The sequence below is a fragment of the Octopus bimaculoides genome, chromosome 7 (genome assembly GCF_001194135.2).
Source record: "Octopus bimaculoides isolate UCB-OBI-ISO-001 chromosome 7, ASM119413v2, whole genome shotgun sequence".
Taxonomy (NCBI): Eukaryota; Metazoa; Mollusca; class Cephalopoda; order Octopoda; family Octopodidae; genus Octopus; species Octopus bimaculoides.
Window position 1 is genome coordinate 4,023,528 of NC_068987.1, and position 25,457 is coordinate 4,048,984.

The 25,457-nt window shown below is 37.3% G+C and overlaps 2 protein-coding genes across 3 annotated transcripts in view; one reads left to right on the top strand and one right to left on the bottom strand.

The window, feature by feature from the left end:
- Positions 1-6,737, bottom strand: part of LOC106874133 (xylosyl- and glucuronyltransferase LARGE1) — a 39,804-nt gene extending 33,067 nt beyond the window's left edge. For both annotated transcript variants that reach the window (XM_014921748.2, XM_014921747.2), the window contains exon 1: positions 6,624-6,737. The gene's annotated coding sequence lies outside the window, so the exon portion shown is untranslated. The remainder of the gene's footprint in view (positions 1-6,623) is intronic.
- An 18-nt stretch (positions 6,738-6,755) lies between these two features.
- LOC106874134 (peroxisomal membrane protein PEX16) lies at positions 6,756-22,720 on the top strand. The gene is made up of 10 exons (XM_014921749.2): positions 6,756-6,913; positions 10,160-10,272; positions 11,611-11,744; positions 13,546-13,657; positions 16,079-16,172; positions 17,161-17,301; positions 18,519-18,591; positions 19,407-19,526; positions 20,145-20,209; positions 21,594-22,720. The coding sequence occupies exons 1-10, from the start codon at positions 6,799-6,801 to the stop codon at positions 21,653-21,655; spliced, it is 1,029 nt and encodes a 342-aa protein (XP_014777235.1). The 5' UTR covers positions 6,756-6,798; the 3' UTR covers positions 21,656-22,720.
- The last annotated feature ends 2,737 nt before the right edge of the window (positions 22,721-25,457 follow it).

Below are 25,457 nucleotides of genomic sequence, written 5' to 3' on the forward strand. Positions count from 1 at the left end.
AAAATAATACTCAGAGATCTGGATACAGATTTTTATTAATATGTCACATGTTTTTATAAATCATATATTAGCGCTTGCATCTACTCTAATAGATTCTTCAGATTTAAAATTTTTTGAAGGGTTTGGTCTCTTTTTATAGTATTATTGAGTGTGTAGGGGTGGAGAGAGAGAGAGAGGGGGTGTGTGTGAGAAAAAAAGTAATGTGGGGTGTATAGGATAGTAAAAGAGGGTGAGGAATGGGGAGAAAGTGAGAGAGAGAGAGAGAGAGTGTGTGTGTGTGTGTGCCTGTGTATCTGAAAGGAGTGTCAATGGAAAAGTGAAGGAAAGAAAGAAAGAAAGAAGAGAGAAAGCAGAAAAAAATGTGTTTACATCTATACATCTGGCCAGTTCTTTCAATAGATGACAAATTGATTCTTGGTCTTTAAAAATAGCAAAACCTGTTTTGATGAGGAATAATAACAGTTATTTTTCAAAAAAATTGCCTGGACTTATCATCATCACTGTCCTGCGAGAGAGAGAGAGAGAGTGTGTGTGTGTGTGTATGCCATGATTGTGATTTTGTTTGGCTTGATGGGTCTTTTCAAGCATGACATAATGCCAAAGGTCATGGTCATTGCCTCTGTGAGGCCCAACACTCAAAAGGAACTCAGCCACTTTGCCTCCACCACAACAGGAGATTGGAAAAAGTCTTGATATAATTCATTCCCCATTACACATAACTCTTATGCACACCTCACACAAATATAACTCATGGACTGGAAGACTTTAACAAAGCAGATGCATCGCAAAGGGGACACAGCTTGGATTCAAACCGAATCTACATAAAATACTAAAAAATCTGCTGGTGGGAGCAGAAAGAACCACTGTCAAAGACATAAAGCATTCAAGTAAAAGGGTTTTATTAGAGAAAATAAAAAATAGTCACTCTCGGAGTGGTTGGCGTTAGGAAGGGCATCCAGCTGTAGAAACTCTGCCAGATCAGATTGGAGCCTGGTGCAGCCATCTGGTTCACCAGTCCTCAGTCAAATCGTCCAACCCATGCTAGCATGGAAAGCAGACATTAAACGAGGATGATGATGATGAGGTGGCATGTAAAAAGCACCCAGCACACTCTGTTAAGTGGTTGGCATTAGGAAAGGCATCCAGTTGTAGAAACCAGGCCAAAACAGACAGCTGGAGTCTGGACAGCTCCATGTCAAACTGTCCAAACCATGCCAGCATGGAAAATGGATGTTAAACGATGATGATGATGATGGTTGTGCTGTTCATTAATACTATTTAGAATGGAGAGTTAAAATGAAGCAGATATATGTATATGAATGAGTTTTGTTTAACATACAAATCATCAGCCTGTTTCTTTGCTGACAGATCTCAGTGTCCCTGTCACTCACCACAGCACTTCCTAACCTAGCATACACAGCGTGGGAGAAAAACTGGCCAATTCTGCTGGTCATGTAATGTTTAGACTAGATGCCATTTCCATCATCAAGCAATTTTGTGAAGTGGGTGCATTTTACCTGTCACTGATATCACCCCAAACATGACTAAAGACTTATCTACCTAAGGTTGCTTCCATTCATGCCTTCCATTTTCTGGAATGGTTTTTTGCAGCTGAATTGCTCTGCTTATCACCAGTGGATCTGGCAGACAAAAACACAGAAACTAGAAGAAACCCATTGTGTGTGTGTGTGTGCTACTGTCTCCTTGCCTTGATTCATATGATGGTTGCAAACAAATGTTACCATCCAGGAAGCTAATCGTAATTGTAAACAGGTGTCTAACAGGAAGCTAATCTTAATTGTAAACAGGTGTCACCATCAAGGAAGCAGTGTCTTTTGTTTCCAGTCTTTTGTGAAAACATGTCTCGTCATGGAGAAACATCACTTCACTTAGAAACAGATGAAGGTTGGTGATAAGAAATGCATCAGCTGTAAAAATTTGCTGGAACAAATTTCATCCGATCCATGCAAGCATGGAAAAGTGGAAGTTTAGACAATGATGATGATATCTGGTATTACAAAATAAAATTTTTATTAAGTCAGCAATTTCATATTCTTAATGTGTGCAAAACTATCAACCAGTTGTTCTGTCTCTGGTCAGCTCTAATCAAATATTGTTCCTATGATAACTATCATGGAGAATAGAGGTGAACCCTGGGGTACACGAGAGAAAACCTCCTTCACATCTGGTCATCAAAGTGCAATCTGATAGGAGCTGAGGTACAGATGGAGTTTTGACAGGAAGTTTGTATACTTGACACGATGAAAGCTTTACAGACAAAGGAAAACAATACTTTTGTAAAATCTCTCAAAAGGACATAGAAGAAAAGGTCACCAGTAAAGTTGGCTTTATGGAAGCCATACATGAGGTTAAGGAGAGAAGGAGGGAGAGAGAGAGAGAGAGAGAGAGAGAGAGAGATGTTCTGGAGAATGTTGTTAATGTCTCCATTACATTTGAGATGTTGGGAGTGAGATTGTCAGGGTTAAATGGTCTTGTAGAAGTTGACAAGCCAGAGAGAGCTGTACCAGGCACTAACTGTATGTTTTGGCATGGTTTCTACAGCTGGATGCTCTTCCTAACGCCAACCACTTTACAGAGTGTACTGGATGCTTTTTATGTGACACCAACACAGGTGCTTTTTACCCCTGCCTGGATGATCTTAATTAATTGACACATTGTCAACTCATATTACATATGCACGACCCTAAGATATATAAAAGAAAGGCCTAGGACACACCAAGCAAACATATCTTTGGCTCAAATAATTATAGGGTGAAATCTGAAGTCATAACTGATACTACAAGACATTTAGCAAAGATGTGATGGGAAAGAATTGGTGGACAGGTTTTATGGGCAAAACCGACTGGCAGAAGAGCCCAGGATAGAGTATGAGCAAGACGGTTGGTTAACATCCATGAGCTTGGATGGTCTTGCTTGGGGACCTAGCCAGATCGATAGGGAAGATTTGTTTCTGAGAGGATCCGAGGTACGGTATATTTGAGGACTCTGCCTACAAGACCCTCCCAAGATGAAGAGGGTAAATAAGATGAGATGAAGTTTGACACTAAAACTTAAATAGGTAATGGTCTATTTTATCAATCTTATTTGGTAATATGATAAAACTAATAAATCCAATCGTCACGAGGAAGGGAGAACTTAACTTTTGTTTTCGAGGAAAAGTGATGTTGTCTGTCTGGTCAGTTCTGATTCAGTAAACCAATGGTCAAAGGCGTTCCAACAACGACCATCCTGTCTTTTCAGCCGTAGTTTATTTTAAACTATATTACTCAATACGTTCTTCCAATTTTAAAAGACAGTAGAGTGATTTGGCTGCTATTTCTAGCAGGTCGGATGACTTAATAGAGGCTGCATTGTCGCTTGTTGATTCATTGAAACAAACTGTAGTTTAGCTCTAGATCGGCCTTGATCGAGAATGCCCAGCTTTGGCAAGACATTTATCGAGAAATACATTAGCCAACGTGCTCTTCACATTTTAAGGCCAGTCACGTGGCCTTGACCGCTATTTCTAGTAGGTCGAGTGGTCATATTCAAACAGCTCTGTTGTTTCGTAACAGAGACTGATGGCACTTTTCGGAAGTCATTTCCTGTTTTGAAGAATTCAGCGACTTGCAAGATAGCCTAAATATAGATTCGTTTAATTAAACACGAGATCCAATTTTTATGACTGTAATATAGTAATTGAATTGAAATTTAATACAAGCCTGTGGCTGCGATGGAATGAAAGAAAAAAAGTTAACCCTGCTAATACTGGAACTGGCGAAGGATACCACATGACTAAATCCAGCAAACAATCTACCACTCCTGTTTACTCATTGATCTGCTTCTCCACCCTTCTTTAACACTAAACTGCCATAAACGAATATATCCATCCGCGAACCAACGAAAGTGCTTCTATGTGGTCGCTCACCCTGCTAGAAATAGCAGTTATGTTTTCTTCACAACCACACGGTGCTGTCTGAGAGAGAGAGAGAGAGAGAGAGAGGGGGGGAGAGAGAGAGACAGAGAGGGGAGAGAGATTGGATAATGCCGTTCTGGGTGTGGTATATCTTGGAAAATGATGGAGTGGTGCATCTTTGGCCAAAAAGTTGGCTCAATCGGGGCTAACTTGTGACTAAACAACACATGCATTCAATAAAACTGTAATTCTATTTTTATAAACATAATTTAGTAAAAGACATTATGCTATATTTCTGATGCAAATAAAACATTAAATCGCATCAAATTTATATTTGTGCCACAAAATAAAAAAAAAAAACAAAACAAATAAAAACAGAAATCTTGTTGATTATGTATACTGCAAGCGATGAGGAAGGGCTATTAAATCTTTTTTCTCGAAATAAAAACAGAATTATTAAATATTATCCATCTGTCCTGAGGAGAGAACCCTCCTTGTAAGTGGAAAAACATATAAAATGGATTCGACCAACTCCAGTATTTAACAGTAATTAAAAACTCAGAGTTATTAATAACATTCATTAGATGAAAGGCAAAACCAGTTCCTGAGAGAGTGGGTGTGAAAATGGTGAATTTCGATATTATAAAGGATTCAAAGCATCAAATAGTAATTGTATATTTTATTAGATTTAGTCGAACACTATTCCTTGGTGGTCCTTAAACTCTTAAACTTGGGATTTGTAACACAGAGCTAACTCAATTGGAATTTGAAATCAGAACGGCTAGGTTTGTGGGTTTCCGTCTTGGATACTGTAAACAACACCGTCTTTTATCGATATACACTCACCATTCCTAACATCTTAATTGATAACAGGAAGTCGACAGAGCTGTGGTCAGCCGAAATAAAAGGCAAAATCTCTCTTAAATCAGACTTACAGTTAAAAAAAAGAAAGGACAGGATAGTTAATATGTCCGCGACCAGTTCGGTAAAACTGGCCGATAGAATAAGTACCAGGGGTCCATTCGTTTGACTAAAAACTCTTCAAGGCGATGCTCCAGCATGGCCACATTAAAAATGATTGAAACGAGTAAAAGAAAATAAGAGACAATGACTTTGATAATCGGTTTGCTTTCGAAATGATTTGTGATACATTTGACTTAATCTTCATAATCACATGGTTGTTGTTTAGCATCCAGATGAGACCTGATCGACATCCGTGACGAGAGGCAATCCAACCGTGACTACCTATCTTTTCCTTATTTAAGACGATAAGGTGCGACTTGAAGGAAATTTTGCTGTTACTTCTAGCATGTTAAACCAATGTAGAAACTCACTTGTTGGTTCGATATCACATGGTTGTTGGGAGTTATTTAGCCACAGGTTAAGATCTGTTCCAGCAGAAACAGTTACATTTATGATAAAAAAAACTAACAAAATTTACAGTGAATGCCAAAACTTCAGAATTTATTAGTAATACAAGCAGAATTTACTGTTAACCAAGAGTAATAATTTCTAGACACATAAATAGTGCCACACACTAAGCAAAGTGTATTATAGAGAATTGAGATTAGATGTAATCTGAGATGAATAAAGCCAACACAAAGAATTTACTTTCAACGATGAAATAACCTTTACAGGCTTTTTGTATGGAAAAAAAAAATCTACCAATTTTAATGTAACATTTATCTGATTTTTGTTGGAAAATCTTACACTGCTAGCACGCACCTGTATATGGAATTAACATTAAATATTTAGCAGTTAATTAGCAGAACACCATCTAATTAAATGCATTACAGTAATTAGTGTCATAGTCAAATATTTTTCATCTGTCCATAAATTGAGCTGGTAATTCCATTCCAAACTGGACCCGCTATATTTTCACTTGGGTTGCTAAGGAGGAAATTGGGCTAAAATACCCCCCCCCCAAAAAAAACCCAACAAAAAACGAATAGCCTAACTTTTCACACATACTCATAAAAAAAAAAAAGGTTTGGGCTTTTGGGCTTTTAAGAGAAACAATATGAATAAAATATATGTCTATCTAATCACAAGATGTACCTGGAATCTGGAGGAGACCTAAGATGAAATTCAGCGTGTTTTGAAATTGCGAAAATGCACACCAAAAGCATAAATCTTTTATTATACTTGGCATCTCTACAGACAGGTTCATCAATGGATAATACTTTCCCGTTCTTACAAATATTTTTAAAAAAAGAAAAAGAAAATAATAATAATAATCACCAAAAACTAGAGAGACATACATGTATACTTCGGAGAAAAGTTTTCCATTATCCATAAAATAGAATTAAAAAAAAAAATCTGGGATGGGTGAAGAATGGTTTCATTCAAAAAGACCTCTGACCTAGCATTGCATTATCTGTACTACAATAAAGTTCTATGAAGAGATCTACGGGTATATAAGCTGAAGTGAACTGTAATATTCGATATTTGAGAACAAACAATCATCCACTACAAACTAAATGAAGCTATTTATTATTTTTCTGTCTTTCCCATTTCATTCCAGTCTTCCTTTACCAAAACATCTCAGCAATTTCTAGTTTTAAATGTAAGTAGAACAGAGTAATTTAAATAAACGAGGGAAAGAAGCAGCAAAACTTATAATTGGGAGTGCTTGACAAGGTGTGAAATAAACAATAATGAAATATGTAGGCCGTTCCAATAAATAAGCGCAGATAAAAACACTCACCTGTAGAACATGGCCAGGTTTTATAATCCTCGGTAGGGAATGAGGCGAGGAGACCCTAACCACATGGCATGAAATAATTATAACGAATGTTTTGATTGGTCGATTAATCCAGTATAACCAATAGAAACGTTACTTTCTCGTGCTTTGGCTCCTTACTTTCAAAACCACGCCAAAGATGGCTGAATATTTCCAAACTGTTTACACAAAATACTGTAAAAGTGTCAGCTGCAATCCAGAAGTCATTCGACAGATTGAATCGGTTTTTCGGATTTCCTCTTATCTCATTGCAGGTAAATTAAACTTACAGTCATTGTTGATTTCTCTTATTATACATAACTTTCTTAGCTTTCAATATATTTTCATTTTCTTCAATGAAAAATCGTCCACGCCAACCACGACCGTCGTTGTCAAATGGTTCGATTCTAGGTTAAATCCGATTCAATTCACGTTGCTAATGAACTTTGCAAAGCACCAATCTCACTCGATCGTATTCCCCTCTATAGATTTTACATTTTCTGATCTGCATAACAAATAAATCGATACTATCACTTGCCCTCCGGTTCGAACTTCGCTTAATCGAAGGGAATTATTTTTGAGGGGACGGTGTTGTATGAAACACCTCGGTATTTAGTTCAGTTCGTTGACGTCTTGAGTTCAAATCCTTCCAGGTTAGACTTCTAATTGCATGCTTAATTGCAAACCGAACCAGCGTGCAAGCCTCTACATGGTCACTCGACATCCTAGAAATAGCAGTCAAATTTATTTCAAATCATTCCCGGCGAAGGTAAAGAATACGCACATACCCGTTTTCGGCGTGACCTTAACCCTAATCCTAAACCTAACCCCAAACGCCGAAAACGGGTGGTCTGCGTATTCTTTACCTTCGCCTCATTCCCTACCGTCATCAACGAGGAAAAGAGATAATGCAATCGTAGGTTTTCCTAAAATAAGTTGTGTTAGTCATGACAAAAATCATTTTGCTCTTAAGTCATATCAATGAAAACTGACCTGGAGCTAAGCAACGTGATCTTCGCAACCAAACGCTGACTAAAGGTAGCATTTAATTAAAATACAAACGACATCCTGTACAAATCAGAAGGAACTGCACAGATATGTGCAAAGATTCTGAAGTATGGTGTTGCATTGAATGCCGAGTTTGACAACTATACTGTTTCAACCGAAAGAAAACCCTAGGCATTTTCTTATTTGATTAATATTAGTAATTAATTGTGTGAAATTATGATTTATCTGTAGATTTTGTGTAGAACGTAGCATGTTTCTCTAATGGGCCCCTTTCGTGCTGTGCCGCAGCGCGTTTGTTTACCTACTTATTCGACAACTTAACCTAAACTTACGCTCCCTCCCATTTTATACTTTGCAATCAAGGAGTTGTTTAGCCGCTAGTCACGTTTGAACGAGCAGACTTAGGATCAAAGACATTCTAGCCGTAACACCCCCGTCTATTTTTTTGTTTGTTTCAGACATGTTTCCCAAACTTTGTGTTGGCGGTAATTATTTACAATTGTCTTCTCGATTAAACATTAACCGTCTTCTCTATCACCTTTGGCACCTTTACATTCGGGGTCGGCTTTTTTGTTTTTATTAACTCAACGTTGATAAATGAATTATCAGTTCAGATACAGGTGTTCAGTCAATCGTTGTACTCCTTTCAAAAAAATATCTTGACCTTCGGTAAAATAAATAATTACGTGGTTCATTTAGAAATATTTCTCTTCATTTCATCATCATCATCATTATTGTTTAACGTCCGCTTTCCATGCTAGCATGGGTTGGACGATTTGACTGAGGACTGGTGAACCAGATGGCTACACCAGGCTCCAATCTGATCTGGCAGAGTTTCTACAGCTGGATGCCCTTCCTAACGCCAACAACTCCGAGAGTATTTATGTCAGTGAAATTCAAGAGAAAGCAATGAATGTCACAACTTGCAGTCAACCCTTGAAAGGAACGGGGCCCCTCCAGGCCCTTTTCTTTCCCTCTGTTAACCTCGCCACTTCTCTCCTCCCACAACGATAAATCTGTTTCTTCCAACATACTCTAACTTCTATTTTTTTTTTTTAGTCACGAGGATTCTCTTTTTCCTTATGTGCAATAAGGTGACCCCCCCCCCCCAGTACTGGTGCCACAAGAAAGCACCCAGTTCACTCTGTAAGTAGAACCAGTGACAGACAGTGCAAGGTCTGAGAAGGAACCAGTCTTAGCGAGGGCAAGACGACCTCCATAGTGCTGGTTCCACACACAAAAAAAAGATTGCTTACAGTACACACACTGTAAAGCGATTGATATTAAGAAGAAACCATGCCAAAACTGAGTCACTTGGAGCAAGATGTCGCCCAGTGGTTCCCAAACTTTTTAGGGCTGCTGCCCCCTTGAAACCTAGGTCACATTCCCAGCGCCCCCACCCCAACTAACCATCACAAACAGAGACCTCTTTCTGAAGCAAATTCAAAGCAACTGTATTTCACAAATAAAACTTAACCTAATGAACCCATTATTTTGTTTTTTTTAAATGAATCACTGTCCCATTATCGTCCCCACTTTTCTTCCACACCCCCTTGGAACTTTCCACCGCCCCCAGGGGGGCAATACCACCCACTTTGGTAACCACTGATGCAGTCCTTTGCATCCTGTTCAACCATCTAACCCATGTCAGTATGGAAAGTAGATATAAAATGATGATACTAAATATATGGGCGGGGGTGATGAGAAAATCTGTCTTCAACAAAATACTTAAATTTTTAGTTGATGTTTTATACTCAGGTTTTCTTTTATTTTTTTTCTCTCCTTATATATATATCGTGAAATATATTTGCCACCTAAATGTGGCTAACTCTTCAGGGTTGATGCTTTTGTAGCTTGTAGCCCCAGGAGGACATCTCCTCCAGCTGGCTATTGACACGTTTTCTCTGCCCTATTGGTATTATTTGCAAAGGGCAGTCATCCTCCCTATCGTCGATCTGACATGATACACACGAACCAGAGTTTCTGGGTATTGGCCCTTCATCAGTGTGTGTGACAACCACATATTTATTAACCCTTTCGATACCAACCTGTTTGAAACTGCCTCTGGCTCTGTGGTTCAAATGTCTTGTTTCCATTAAGTTCTGAATTAAAATCTTCCACCAAACCTTAGTCACAATTTATGTTCCTAACACTAGCTGAATGATAACTAAGTTATTTTACTAAATTCTTTGTTATATTCAAAATTAATTGAAAGAAATACAGTAACGAAAGGGTTTATAAAATAAGGTTAACCAATTTTTTTTTACATCTTTTCCCTAAATGCTTAACTTGAAAACGGTATTTCTTATAACATGTGACATATTAATTAAAAGTACACCAAAATTTCTATGTTTGATCTGCAGCGTATCTTGATGTCATAAACATTGAAAACAACAAATTTAGGTCATCTGTTTGTTTCTTTTATTCGCTGCCCTACAATACATTATATATCAAACTCATTACTGTTTCTTTCATTAAAATAATTATGATTTTTTTGTTCCTTTATGTTCAAGGTCGCTACAATGACAGCCAAGTTCTGTCAGAACTGGTATATTCGGCCTCCAGACTTATGGTTATGTTGAATGACATAATATTGCAACAGGCGGTTAAAATTGTTCCCAAAGTGGTTAGTATTTTGTCACGTTCTTTGCTAGTGTCATCATCATCTAACGTTCGTTTTCCATGTAGGTCAGACAGTTTGACAGGATCCAATAAGCTGTAGGACTGCATTGTGCTCCATATCAGATTTAATATGGTCTCTGTAGCCGGATGCCCTTCCTAACACCAGCCACTTTATAGTGTGTACTGGGTCTGGTCCTTTTTTTTGTGTCATCGGTATTTGTGAGGTTACCCTTCATCATTATCATCATCATCTTTTAACATTGATTGTCCATGCTGGCATGTTTTGGATGGCTTGACCAGGGCTGGTAAGCTGAGGAGCTGCACCAGACTTCAGTCTGATTTGGCATGGTTTCTATAGCTGGATGCCCTCCCTAACACCAACCACTCCGATAGTGTAGTGGGTTCTTTTACGTGCCACAGCATGGGTGCCATTTGCATGACACCAATGTCCACCACGACTATGATTTCACTTGGCTTGATGGATCTTCATTCTCAAGCACAGCATATTGCCAAAGGTTTTGGTCATTTGTCATTGCCTCCATGAGGCCCAATACTGAAAAGGTGCATTTTATGTGCCACCAGCACAAGTGCCAGTTACACAACACTGACATCAACCACATTGCCTCCATGAGGCCTAACATTCAATAGGCAGCTTTTTATGTGCCACTGGCACAGGTGTGAGTTATGCTACACTGGCATTAGCCACATTGCCTCTGTGTGACTTAATGCACAACAAATGCTTTTAACTTGCCACCGGTATGGGTGCCAGGTACACGACATCTGCACCAGCCACATTGCCTCTGTGAGGCTCAGTGCACGACGGGTGCCTTTTACATGTCACCAGCACAAGTGCCAGGTATGCGACACCAGAAGATCCCTACTATGTATGGGTTCTCCTTCAAAATTTGATCTCCCTCCTGAATGAAAATGATTTAGCATCATGGATAGTTGTTGCCCTCCACAGGTTGATGAGAAAATTTGAGCTTGGTACTTCCTGCAAATGAAATACTCCTCTATTTGGGGTGGTGAGTACAGCCCTTGAGTTTGCTAAAAAAAAAGAAACCCACCCCCCATACAGGCTTATACAGCTGATCTAAAAGTGCTGCCCATGACAGACAGACACCCCCCCTTTCTCCATCAGCTATGCCACTGCTACGAGTGATTCCATGCCTATCAGTTGGGTGGACCTTTCCTGGGTGTGATCAATCAGTGGACCCTTTTCTGGATGCAGTCTAAAATGGTTCTGCAGGAATTTGTTTTATCCTAAATTATAATGAAGCTGATGTGAAGACTTGTAATTGTTTAAACCTTACAAACTTTTATCTTTTTGGTGATATTTCAGCCTTTGTCACATGACCGTATAATGCGATTATTGACTGTCCTGGAATACACAGAAGTGTTTGTTGAACTTGCAGTGAAGAAACTCTGGGGTGAGGTCGGCCGATGGATTGTAATTACAGTTATTCAGTTAGCAAAGTTAGTTGAATAACATTTATTTTCTTACTACAATGTGAAAACAAAAAGTTGTTAATTATAAACATGTTTGTTTATTTCTTATTTTACCTTTCCAAAAAATAATTAATTTAAATGGATTCTCACATGATGAGAATGAAAGATAATTCTCTCAAAATAAATTACTCTTAACTTTGCTTGATCTCCAAAATAGTTCCTGGAAGAACTAGGACAGGTCAGGGTTATATTAGAGACTTGTGCCCTGTCTTATCACTAATGTATATATACTGCCAAGGGGAAATTACAGGTATGTTAATCCAGGGGATAATAATAAAGGTAACAGAATTAATTAAAAAAAAAAATTTTATGTCATCTATTTCCAAAAGTGAAAGTAACAACGGAGTGTTTGTGCAGCTTGGGCTGAGTAAATATAACCGGGTATTTTTATATGAGCACTTCATTATTGTTAATGATCTTTTAAAATGTTTGACCCTTTAGCCTTCAGAATCCTCTACCAAATGTAATGCTTATTTATACATTGTTTTCAGTTAATCATGCTTTATCTCGTAGCTTTGAGATTTCAGTGATGTGATTTGTATATTTTTAGAATGGCATTGTAAGGTAGGTGTGAGATGCCAGATGTGGCCAGTTTGAACATAAAACAGGTAGAATATTTGGGCGGCCAGATATGGTTGGTTTAAATGCTAAAGAGTTAATCATCATCATCATTATCATCATTTTACGTCTGCTGGTATGGGTTGGACGGTTTGACTGGGCTGGCACACAGGAAGGCTACACCATTTTATCAAAGAAAATTCTAATTTGCAACTAAGTGAGAATAATTACTGATTAAATACTGTCAATTGATGGAGTGAATTTTAGGGCTTATAAATCTAATATTCTCCTATCCTTCCTTAATACCGGTTCCCATATACTACTCATATCTACACTTGGTCTGCTTAGGAGGTTGTTGTGTCCTAGCAAACCAGATGAGGACAAATATCCGTCAAATGTAAATAATTCCTCATCTCTCAAATATAGAACTGTATTACCCAACCTTGTTTTAATTAATTTTGAAAATAATGAAGAATTTAGTAAAATAACTTTACTGTTATTCAGCAAGTGTTTGAAATATAGATCAACATGAAATTTTGATGGAAGATTTGATTTCGCACGCCGGGCGAAATGCTTAGTGGTATTTCGTCTGCCGTTAGGTTCTGAGTTCAAATTCCGCCGAGGTTTACTTTGCCTTTCATCCTTTTGGGGTCGATAAATTAAGTACCAGTTACACACTGGGGTCGATGTAATCGACTTAAGCCCCTTGTTTGTCCCCTCTATGTTTAACCCCTTGTGGGCAATAAAGAAATAAGAATCGTTAGCATGCCAGGGAAAATGCGTTTTGTCTGCCTTTAGGTTCTGAGTTCAAATCCTGTCGAGGTCAACTTTGCCTTTCATCTTTGGGGGTTTGATGAAACAAGTACCAGTTGACCACTGGAGTCAATGTAATGAACTTAGCTCCTTCCCCAAAATTGCTGGCCTTGTGCCAAAATTTGAAACCATCAATCATCACCATCATCATCATCACCATCATCATCATCACCACCATCATCATCATCACCATCATCATCATCACCATCATCATCATCACCATCATCATCATCACCATCATCATTATACTTTTTGAAATTTTACATTGTATTTAATATCACGAATGATATTGAATTTATTATTTTATTTTCAAAGAAAAGAATTAGTTTTGTATTTGGTAAATCTTATTAATTTACATTAATGGTCTAATTTGTTTTTATTTTGTTCTTAATCACAGAGCTGTACTACGATGCCTTTTGTTAATCTGGTACCAGGCTGGAATACAAGCAACACCACCCATCAGTCCAATTGATCGGGACATTCTGATGATGTCTTCTAAGAAACTTGATGTAAGTCTTCTCTGTTAAAAGTCTACATTAAAACATGTTGTAGTAAAAGACATGTCTTTATTATACGACTGTTAACTGCATCACAGTCATCATCATCATCATCATCATTTCTTAATCAGAATATGATATTGGCCTTTAGTTTGGTTCTGTAAGTGCAGACATGGCTGTGCGGTTAGGAAGGTTGTTTCCCAACCACGTGATCTTGGGTTCAGTCCTATTCTATAACACCTTAGGCAAGTGTCTTCTATTACCCTGGCTTAACCAAAGTGTTGTGAGTGAATTTAGTAGATGGAAACTGAAAGAAGCCCTTGCCTGGTGCAGCCATCTGGTTCGCCAGTCCTCAGTCAAATCGTCCAACCCATGCTAGCATGGAAAGTGGACGTTAAACGATGATGATGATGTATAGACACACACACTCACATACATACATATATTCATATATGTATGTTTATGTGTAGCTTTGTCTAGACATCTCATGATGGTTAAAAATGTGTCTTATCATTATACAAGAGAGATTGTAGGACTCGTAACAGAACAAAAGAACCAGTTTAACCTGGTTTCCATGGTGTATAAGTGGTAACATTCTCTCTGAACAGGACGCTAGTCCCTCACAGGGTTAACTCCTCTGGAACTCATTTGCAGCTGAGGGGACCGGAGCAACAGGAAATGAAGTGTTTTGCTCAAAGGCACAATTCATCGTCCAGGTTGGGAATTGAAACCGTGTTTTTACGATCGTGAATGCAGCATCCTAAACACTAAAACCACAGAACTTCTGTGTACCAATTTTGAGTCTATGAATTAGAGACGGCATTCCATGATGCTGATATTGGTTATTAACTTTTTCCAAGAACCTTCATGGCAAAAAAAAAAGGATAAAATATAATATAAAGGAGTTATTTCCCTTGATCATAAGTTTTCTTGTGCTCTGATTAATCCATTAACTGCCAATTTTTTTAATTCACATTTTTTGAATTTGCCAGGTGTCTTATGAGTTAAAGTAATATTTCGTATTTAAATTTTCTTCATATGTGAATTGTTTTGGAAATTATGATAAATTTTTCGAAAAGTCCCAAATGGAGATCACTGAAAAAACAAGCATATTTATCCTTTTCTATTCAATTGCAATAATAAACATTTTAGTTTTTTTGGAAACTGTAGTATCAAATGCGAAGGTGTATGAAATATCAATCAATGATATAAATGGGAAATGCAAAAAAAAAACGAAAAAAAATACGTTTTCAAATCAGTCAATATTTTTGTAATTCAAAAATTACGATTTATGACATAAAATGTCCTCCAGAATTAACCAGAGCTAATAATGACAACCTTTAACAACTAAATATTGTTAAACACACCTCTGCAAATGCAATGTCCATAAGCAATTCCCTTTAACTACAAAAAACAACCAACAGTGAGACTATTTTTAGCAGATCCCCAAAAGGGTTGAATGAATCAAGCTTACAATATTTTGGTTGAACTAAGCTTACAGTGTTGATCCAATAGAATTAATTACATGGAACTTGTAAAGAACAAAATCAAAGTTTAATCTTGCTATTTTATTCACATTCATTTATTCCATTAAAAAAATGGGTTTCTCAAAAAATGTAGTGATTCTCACTGACTACTTTTGTAGGCGTACTTCAGTCAGACCAGTTCATTCTATCACATTTCAAATTGTGATCTTTAAAGAACCATGGACGAGGCAGATTTTTCTTGTTGCCAATTCTCACCCGTTTCCATGTGAAGTAACAGTTGTCTGTGGCCAGACATGTTTTCATGGAAGATTGAAAATGAAGGACTCTCTGAGTGGTTGGCGTTAGGAAGGGCATCCAGCTGTAGAAACTCTGCCAAATTTAGATTGGAGCCTGGTGTTGCCATCCGGTTTCACCAGTCCTCAGTCAAATCGTCCAACCCATGCTAGCATGGAAAGCGGACGTTAAACGATGATGATGATGATGATGATTGCTTGCATGACATGACACTTGTTTACAAATATCACAGGATGTCACAACAAGGACACACTAACACTCTCTCTCTCTCTCACATACACAGTATGAGCTTCTTCCACTTCCTGTCTACCAAATTCACTCACAAGGTTTTGGTTGGCCTTGGGCCAAAGTAGAAGACGCTTGCCCAAGGTGCTTGGCAGTAGAACTGAACCTAAAACGATGTGGTTTTGAAGCAAACTTCTTACATAGCCACACCCGTTTCTATATTTCCATTTAATTTTCAACCAATAAAAAATTTCTGATTTCTCTCTCTCTCTCTCTTTCCTTCCTTCCTTGACAAAAATTGTTATTAATTCCTAATTACTTTCCTTCTCATTACAAGTTCAGTTTCAATTAGCTGAATTTTACTTTTGGCTCATTATATAGCGCACGAAAGATAAATGATGAATCTATTTTATCCTGTTTTCAATAGTTAGTGGTTGAAAATCTGATGACAGAAAAAACTAAAAGTAAAGACACATTTGTCCTGAAACGTTCAGGTAAACCAATGAGGTCATTAAAGGCAGGTAAGAAATGTTTGGAATCTCATATAATAAAACAATTAAGTGACAAGAAATGTTTAATTGGATTTTGATATATAATGACAATTGAATAATTATTTGTTTTGTTAAAGTTTGTTTAAAAGATGTAAACATCACTGTTATGCAAATTTTACAAATAGATTTTATGTAATGATTAAGATAACGAGCTGGCAGGATCGTTAGTGTGCTGAGCAAAATGTTTAGTGGCATTTCTGCCATCTTCATATGTTCTGAGTTCAAATTTTGCCAAGGTCAACTCAGCCTTTCATCTCTTTGAGGTTCATAAAATAAGTACCAGTTGAGGGTCAGTGTAATTGTCTTATCCTCTGCCCTGAAACTGCTTGCCATGGTACTCCAGCTGCCACTCAGCTGCCAGAGATGAGGTGTACCTGTCATTCAAAAAGGCCAACCTTGTCACATTCTATGTCAAGCTGATTCTTCTTGAGAACGTTTACCCTTTTGTTACCAACCCAGCAGAAACTGCCCCTGGCTCTGAGTACAAAAGTCTTGTTTCATAAGTTTTGAATTAAAATCTTCCACCAAACCTTAGTCACAATTTATGTTCCTAACACAAGCTTAATGATAACTAAGCTATTTTACTAAATTCTTTGTTATATTTAACATTATTTGAAAGAAACACAGAGCATCTCAAAAGAAATATGGTAATGAAAGGGTTAAAATATATAATAGAGAAACAATTCTTAACCCTTTTGAGACCAACCTGACTGAAACTTATAATACTTTCCCTGAATGGGAAAGTATTATAATCACAATCACCTATACACCCTGGGGACTGAGTCAAACTCTGGCTTTATGAGTCCTGAGTCTAAGTAAGTAAATAACATGAAAACACTCTTCATTGAGTCCATTGCTTATGGGATACACAACAATGAAATGTTATTTTTAAGAAGGGGGATCAATCAATCATGATTTCATATTAATAAGTATCTAAAATTTCTATTTTAATTTGTAGCACCAAACGAAAACTGTAGAACATGGGTTCTTCCAGAAGCTGAAGACATTGAAAAGAAATTGTTTTTGTATAAACCTTCAAAGCTGACGCAGACACAGATGCTGGCCGAGTTTATACACATATCACGACCATTAGTCCATAGTATCCTTTCAAAGAAATGCTTTTGTTCTCTTTTTATCCTGTCCCATTTTGCTGACATTGAATGATAATGGCCAATAGTCTTGTACAGTGAGCAGATGTGTCATTTGAATCTTTGTCAGACATCATAGCATTTCTTTATCCACATTCGATTGTATTTTGATTCATTGGCTATAAACTGAATTAAAGTGTGGTTGTTTGACTATGAAGCCGGCTTCCCATTGTGCAATGTTTTAGGTAAGTCTCTTCTATTACTAACCAATGCCCTGTGAGGGAATTTGGTCGATGAAACAATTGTGTGTGTCTCTGTGCCTGTGTTTCTGATCCTCCTGCCACTTGATAACCGGTGTTGATTTATTAAAAAAAAATAATATTAGTATCTTAGTCAATTCACAGTTAGACAAATTCACTGTATGGACAATGATAAGACATATTATATATCAGAATTTTCCCAAATAATAAAAAAGAAAAAACCGATCAAAGGTTTTATAAAAAAATTGAATTGACATATCTTTATTCAACGTCAAACATCAAAAAACAAGACAAAGTCATTTAAAACGACATTTTGTATTGCGATGTTTCCTATCGTAAAAATGTCTACAGTGGTATTTCCTATAACCCCAGTTCTCTTTATGAAAGAATATACTTATCTTCTATCTATTTTTCTTGCGTAATATTCATCATCACCATCATCATTGTCGTTTAATGTCTGCTTTCCATGCTGGCATGGGTTGGACGGTTTGACTGAGGACTGGCCACACTCAAAAGGAGTTTTTATGTGCTACCTACACAGGAGCCAGTCTGGCGGCACGGGCAGCGACCATGCTCGAATGTTGCTTTTCACGTGCCACCGGCACATGTACCAGTAAGGCGACACTGGCAATGGTCACACTCAGATGGCACTTTTAACGTTCCACTGGCACGAGTGCCAATCAGGTGGTACTGTCATTGGCCATGTCAGTGATTTTGATTTCGTTATTTTATGAATTTCAGCAGTTTATACAAATCTTGTTGTTGTTGTTGTTTAGTTCCTGGTCATCCCTGATGAAGCAAAAACGTTTTAACTACAATCATCAGATGACACACATTTAATAACTCGTCACTGTTACATCAGTAACACAAGGGCTGCCCAGGGTGGCACTGAATCTGGCCATACCACTTTGGTATGTTTCACTTCTGCTTTTTTTTTTATTTGATTTCATTCCTTAACAGATTTCTAGTTCTCCTATTAAGTTGGAATGGTAAAAAGTCATGGAAGCCATGGATGAGTTCTTGCTTAATGGACATTGTTAGGTGAGACTTATTTATTTTCTCTCATTTTCCATTCTACATTCCATTCAAAATCATTCATGGCAGTGGATATACAATGCTAACATAAAAGACAGGCAGAACACAGTGAATTAAGCCATTGGACATCAGTTATATATATATATATATATATAGTGTTTCATCTGTCTTTATGTTCTGTGTTCAAATTCTGCCGAAGTCAACTTTGCCTTTCATTCTTTCGGGGGTTGATAAATTAAGTACCAGTTGCGGACTGGGGTCGATCTAATCAACTGGCCCCCTCCCCCAAAATTTTGCGCCTTGTGCCTAGAGTAGAAAAGAATATTTCTGTGTGATTGTTTACAAGTTGCATGCTCAAGTATGAACATTGTGATAATTACATATATCTGAGTTTTCTGAAACAGCTGTCGAGTTAAGAAATTATGTATTCTCTTCTTAGCATCCTATATATTTTATGCTCTATGTGAATATATTTGTGTGTGTGTGTTTATCTTTCTGAATATGTGCAAATGTGTCTGTCTATCTGCCTCTCTGTCTCTCTCTCTCTCTCCTTTCGTGGGCATCGGTACCATTTTCCTCTTTCTCCGTTCTTCCATTCTCCGAACTTTCCATCTTTCCGACGAAGGGCTACGCCCGAAACGTCATACACTCTCTCTTTCCTTTCCTGAGCGTCCAATAATACTATCCATATCACGTCCTCACTTTGTTGTTTTTTTGTTTTTTTGTTATTGTTTTTTTGAACTATATATATCTATATATATATATATATATGTATACATGTTTGATTTATTTATTTGATTTATATCTACTTATATTTTCAGTTTATACGTTATGGGTGATCTAAAAGATTTAAATCCAACTGAACGGACTGAGTTGAAACGAAGGACTTTCACACTGTTTTATTATTTGTTAAGATCACCATTCTATGACAGATTTTCAGAGTAAGTATTGTTTCTCAAATATTACTTATTAATGGGTGTAAGCAATACACGTGGCTTTGGGTTCAATTCCACTGTGCAGCACCTTTGACAAATGTCTTTTACTTCTTCCATATCCCCAGGCCAACTGAAACTAAAAGAAGCCCATTGTGTGTGTGTGTGTGTGTGTATATATATATATATATATATATGTGTGTGTGTGTGTGTTACTGTCTCCTTGTCTTGAAATCAGGTACTTGTTGTAAACAAGTGTCACCTTTATACAGGTGGTGTCATTCAGAACCAATCTTATGTGAAAACATGTCCAACCATGGGGTGGGGAGAAAATATTAAAATATTGCTTTATTTGGAAACAGGTGAGGGTTGGTAACAGGAAGGGTTGACTCTTGCATTGAGTCTTGCATTGGGAGACAGAGTACAGCAGCCCCGCCCCCTCAACACAAGTGTTTCATCCTAAATATTTCTCATGCATTCTCTTCTCTATTTCTCTGAATGACTCATTCTCCAAAACCTACATTTGTACATTTGTCAAGCTCCAATATGTGGTGGATCAATGTTATGAATTATTGATTTGATAACTATTTGATTTTTGATTTTGATTTTCTTGTCTATTATTTCCAGAGCAAAGATCAAGATTTTATTGAAAGTATTTGGTGATAGCATTCCTGGGTTGAGCCATTTTACAAGTAAGCCTTTAAATTACTACATCTTAACACATTTTCCTTACATGCATATAACTGTTATTGCTAGCAGCAGTAGCACTACTACTACTACTACTACTACTACTACCACCACTACTACCACTACTACTACTGCTATTGCTACTACTACCACTACCACCACCACTACTACTACTACCACTACCACCACTACTACTACTACTACTACCACTACCACTACTACCACCACCACCACTACTACTATTACTACTACTACCACTACTACTACTACTACTACTACTACCACCACCACCACCACCACTGCTGCTGCTACTACTACTACTACTACTACCACCACCACTACTACTACCACCACCACCACTACCACTACTACTACTACTACCACCACTACTACTACTACAACCACCACTACTACTACTACTACTACTACTACTACCACTACTACTACTACTACCACCACCACTACTACTACTACTACTACTACTACTACTACTACTACTACTACTACTACTACTACTACTACTACTACTACTACTAGCGAGAATTTACAAAAAACAAAAGACGAAGATGGGTGTGCAAACAACAAACAGATGTATTAGTTTAACGCTCGGGAAGTGAGAAAGTCTTTTATGTTTCGAGCCTTCGCTCTTCAACAGAAGGGAAAAACAGAAATAAACAGGGAGAGAAAACAGAAAAAGGTATAGTGGCTAGCGATCTATCACGGTGAAGTACTACTTCTACTACTACTACAAACTATCTATCTAATGTCCATATTTTCCCTGCCTGTATGGTTCAACAGGATTCGGTGAACCAGAAGACAATGTAAACCTCCAGTGTCCACTTTGGCACTGTTTTTGCTGCTTGGCAGTTTGATGTGCAAAAACCAGTAGAATGGGGTACCACAGTTGAAAAACTTGGTGCAGAATACTGTCTCACAAGGTCTCATCTAACTCATACTAGCATGAAAAAATGGACATAAAAGTGTTGTTGTTGATGATAATATATATATATATGTATATGTGTGTATATATATTGTGAAGGGGTTGGTTATTTAACTGTTTGTGTTCAAAGCTTTGATTTGCTGACCCTTATTTTCAAAAATGTAGTATGGAGATGGACTTAGGCAATGGTAGAAATAAAGGGCCATGCTGTATACTTGAATTGAATAGTAGCCCGCGCTCTTAACCACTACACCATATGCCTGATGAAGGCTGGAGGGTATATCAGCCGAAACGTTGTGTTAACAACAAACAAGATGAGGACAAGTATCCGTCAAATGTAAATAATGTACATAATTCCTCATCTCTTAAATTATAGAACTGTAGACATTTAATGTTTCGTTATGTTTCGTCTTAATTGATATATTTAAACATTTTTTATCTCTTTTCAGATCCTTTGATTTCCTACATTCCATATTGGCAAAAGGTCTATTTCTACCTGTGGTCCAGCTAAACAATCACATTCACTTGTTTGTTGTTCAATGAATGTGGTGTGTATATGTATATGTATATATATATATATATATATATATATATATATATATATATATATATATATCAATATATATACACTCATACGCAAACACACATATGGTACATGTAACATCCAAACACACACACATACAGATGTATACATTACACTTATGCACACACTCACACACATATATAGTCACATACACACACTCTGAAATGCACATATATATAAGTACACATTTCTACACGTGTGTATGTATTAGTGCGATCATCATCATCATCATTATCATTTAATGTCCGTTGCCCTATGCTGGCATGGGTTAGATGGTTTGTCCAGCTTACCAGACCTGGTCAAACCGTCCAACCCATGTCAGCATGGACAACAGATGTTAAATGATGATGATGATGATGATGATAATACTGATACATACACACACACATACACTCATATACACTTGTAGGTACATGTATGTGTGTGTGTATGTATTCCATTCACACACACACACATAGGTACACTGCACACATGCACACACACATATACAGAGGAGCACTACACACATGCGCACGCGTGCACACACACGCACGCACATAAGTACACATAAGTACACTGCACACACACGCACGCACATGCACGCACGTACACACATGCACACACACACACAGAGGCACACATAAGTACACTACACGCACACACACACACGTACACACACAGAGGCACACAAGAGGTACACATTACCACCATTAATGCAAACACATAACCTTCACTGTTTTGTGGTTTTGATGTTGCATTCCCAGTTTTGTACAAATTGTCACAGTTTTGTATAAACTCTTTTTACTTCACAGAACTTATTTGCTGCAATACTCCTCCCAAAGTTTAAACTCTCTTGTTTCAAACTAGCACGATTGGCTAAGTTGGTGTTTTTGAGTTGGAAGCATTCATTAATTCTGTCCATGTCTTTTAATCACGAATGAATGTAAAAACAGAAAGATTACAATTGTATATTTTAAAGAGAATTAAAAAAGAAAAAACTACTTTTTTATCAAATTGTTGTTCCATATTTCTCTGTCTGTCTGTCTGTCTGTATATATATATATATATATGTGTGTGTGTATACGTTTGTTGTTAGTGTTTGTCCCCCCACCATGGCTTGACAACCCATGCTGGTGTGTTTACGTCCCCGTAACTTAGCGGTTCGGCAAAAGGAGACCGATAGAATAAGTACTAGGCTTAATAAAGAATAAGTCCTGGGGTCGATTTATTCGACTAAATGTGGTGCTCCAGCATGGCCGCAGTCAAATGACTGAAACAGATAAAAGAATGGATTTATTTACGTATTTTGCCTTTTCATTTCTATCACAGTGTTCAATGTACAACAAACCCTGACGTGTTTCTGTAACGAAACCTATCTCTGGTACAAAGTTCTAGATGAATGATGAACGACATCTAGCTGAATGGACATATGAGATTAATGTGAGTTTAGGACAGAGATAGATCGAGAGAAAGAGAAAGAGAGATGATAGCTCACATATTCGTTATCTTTGATCACAAATCCAACTGTAAAGAAATCAGTTGCGTGTGTGTGTGTTTAAAAACAACAAATTGAACTCTTTGTAGGTTGAAAACATGTTGAACAGCTTTGATTTTCTAGCCATATTGGGGTCTCATCAGAGGTGAATATATCTGACTACCCCAGAGAAATAAGCAGCTAACGTACACATAATAAAACGTTCAAGAGGAGGGCCTGTTCTTACTGATCTGGGCACATCTATAGAGACATACCATAAAGAAGTAGCCAAAGTCCCCCACGGAAGTTTCCAATATATGTTTAGCAGCAACACAGGGCTCAGTTATTTTTCACTTAGTTGACTACCTTACAAATAATTTTCGCTGCAAGCCACCAGAAACGGTTGCTCACTGCTATGAAGCGCTATGCTATCGTCCTTCAACCTCTGAGCATTCAAGTTAGTCGAAAAGAAGAGGATGCATATACGGCAGATTGTCAGATCGCCGCGAATAAATTTGCCGATGAGCTTCTTCATCGTCTCCTGCAGTCGATGGTCGGCTTATGCAGTATGAAATGATGCAGATTCTCTCACTGTCGTCGGCACCTCTGCTATTAGGTGCTGGGAAGGGTTGTATTACGGATACATTTTCTTCAATGGGTTGGTATTTGGGGAGGCTGAATCAGCAATTGGTGCTTGAATTGAGGGGCGGTCAGTATCATAGCGTGAGTCATTTATTTAACGTGTTAGAATAATTTTTTTTAAACATATAAAATATCTGACACGATTTCAAAATTTACCTCGATTCTTAAAAAGAAACCCCAGCAAATTCAGTTAAAAATTGCCGTTTCATTTGTTCGTTGTGTTTCTGAAGAGACGCCATCTTATAATCAAGACATTATAAACACTTACACCAAAATAAATAAATTTCCCAACTTCAGCATACAACCATGTCTGATCTTCGAAATTTTAATCACCTAATGGTTTTTTTTTTTTTCAATATATAACTGGTATTTGATCAAAATCTAGAAAAGGGACGAATTTAAAATGGGAATTATGAAGTTTTCAAACTAGACTTCGTAAATCACCTCCCTGGCCCTCGCATCTGTGTCACCTCCCTGCTAACTCCACGCCCTTAATAATATAATATCATGTTATGTATACTATAATGTCATGGAATAAGTATGGCGGCACTTCCGGTTTATTCTCTGCAGATTTCTTCACCTTTGTTATTAGACTTGAGTTTGATTTATTTTAAATTGATGACGTTCAAAATTAAGTATTCTCTTATTTTTCGTAATCTAAATAACATTCAGCTTCCTGTCACCTTTTCCTCTTAGACTACTACTACTACTACTACGACTACCACCACTACTACTACTTTGTTATTGACGTTATTTATTTTAATTAGATTTTTTCATTTGTACTCTTAAAACGAGGAAACTGACATTTAATGACATTATTTTCATGAATAATATTTTCGTTTTTATTTTTCACAAAGTAAAATTTTTTTTATTATATCGTTAAGTGATCAACAATGGATATTAACGTTGTTAAGCTTTTCTGTCTGAATTGCCTATACCCTACACTGGAATACTCGGGCTACGGATGCACAACATTGTTGTAGTCACAATGTTTCAGTCATTGTACTCTCCCGCCATCTGCAGGTGCCTATCGCATTTGATTATTGTTTTCGAACTGGCATTGCCTCTGCCTCTACCTCTCTCTCTCTCTCTCTCTCTCTCTCTCTCTCTCTCTCTCTCTCTCTCTCTCTCTATCTTCTCTCCTCACGTAACCGGTGTTCAGCCACCGTCCGTGCAACATCTATATTCCTCCCTATGCCTGTGAAATCTTGTATCCCTGCCGTAAGGCTTTATTTCTACACACACCAGCTTAATTTAATTCGTCCTTAGTCGAAAGACACCTGTTGTTATGTCCTGTTATTTGTATTTGTGTAACATTCTCCGTTTTTTTTTCCGTCCTTGTTTTGTATACATTTGCTGCTTTCTTCCAAGGAATCTAATGCTCTTAGCTTAGTTTTTCCTTGGGGCTGGCCAGATTGGAGCAATCTCGAGTATAACCGAAATTGCAAAGATAATCTGGAACTCGATTGAGGCTTCTCTCTTCCTATTGCGTACCTACATCCAGTTTCACTTTCTTGATCAGTTTTTAATTGCTAATAATAATAATAATAGTAATAATAATAATGATAATAGTTGTAATCCGATTCTTTTCTTTTCCAACAGTTGAGTGTATATGAAAAAAAATGTAATAATAAT

Excerpts from the sequence above, each read along its gene's own strand:
- LOC106874134 (XM_014921749.2), top strand. The coding sequence starts at position 6,799 with ATGGCTGAATATTTCCAAACTGTTTACACAAAATACTGTAAAAGTGTC. Across the intron at positions 16,173-17,160 it reads AATGAGGTCATTAAAGGCAG|CACCAAACGAAAACTGTAGA; the intron begins GTAAGAAATGTT and ends TTTAATTTGTAG. Across the intron at positions 19,527-20,144 it reads TTCTATGACAGATTTTCAGA|AGCAAAGATCAAGATTTTAT; the intron begins GTAAGTATTGTT and ends TATTATTTCCAG.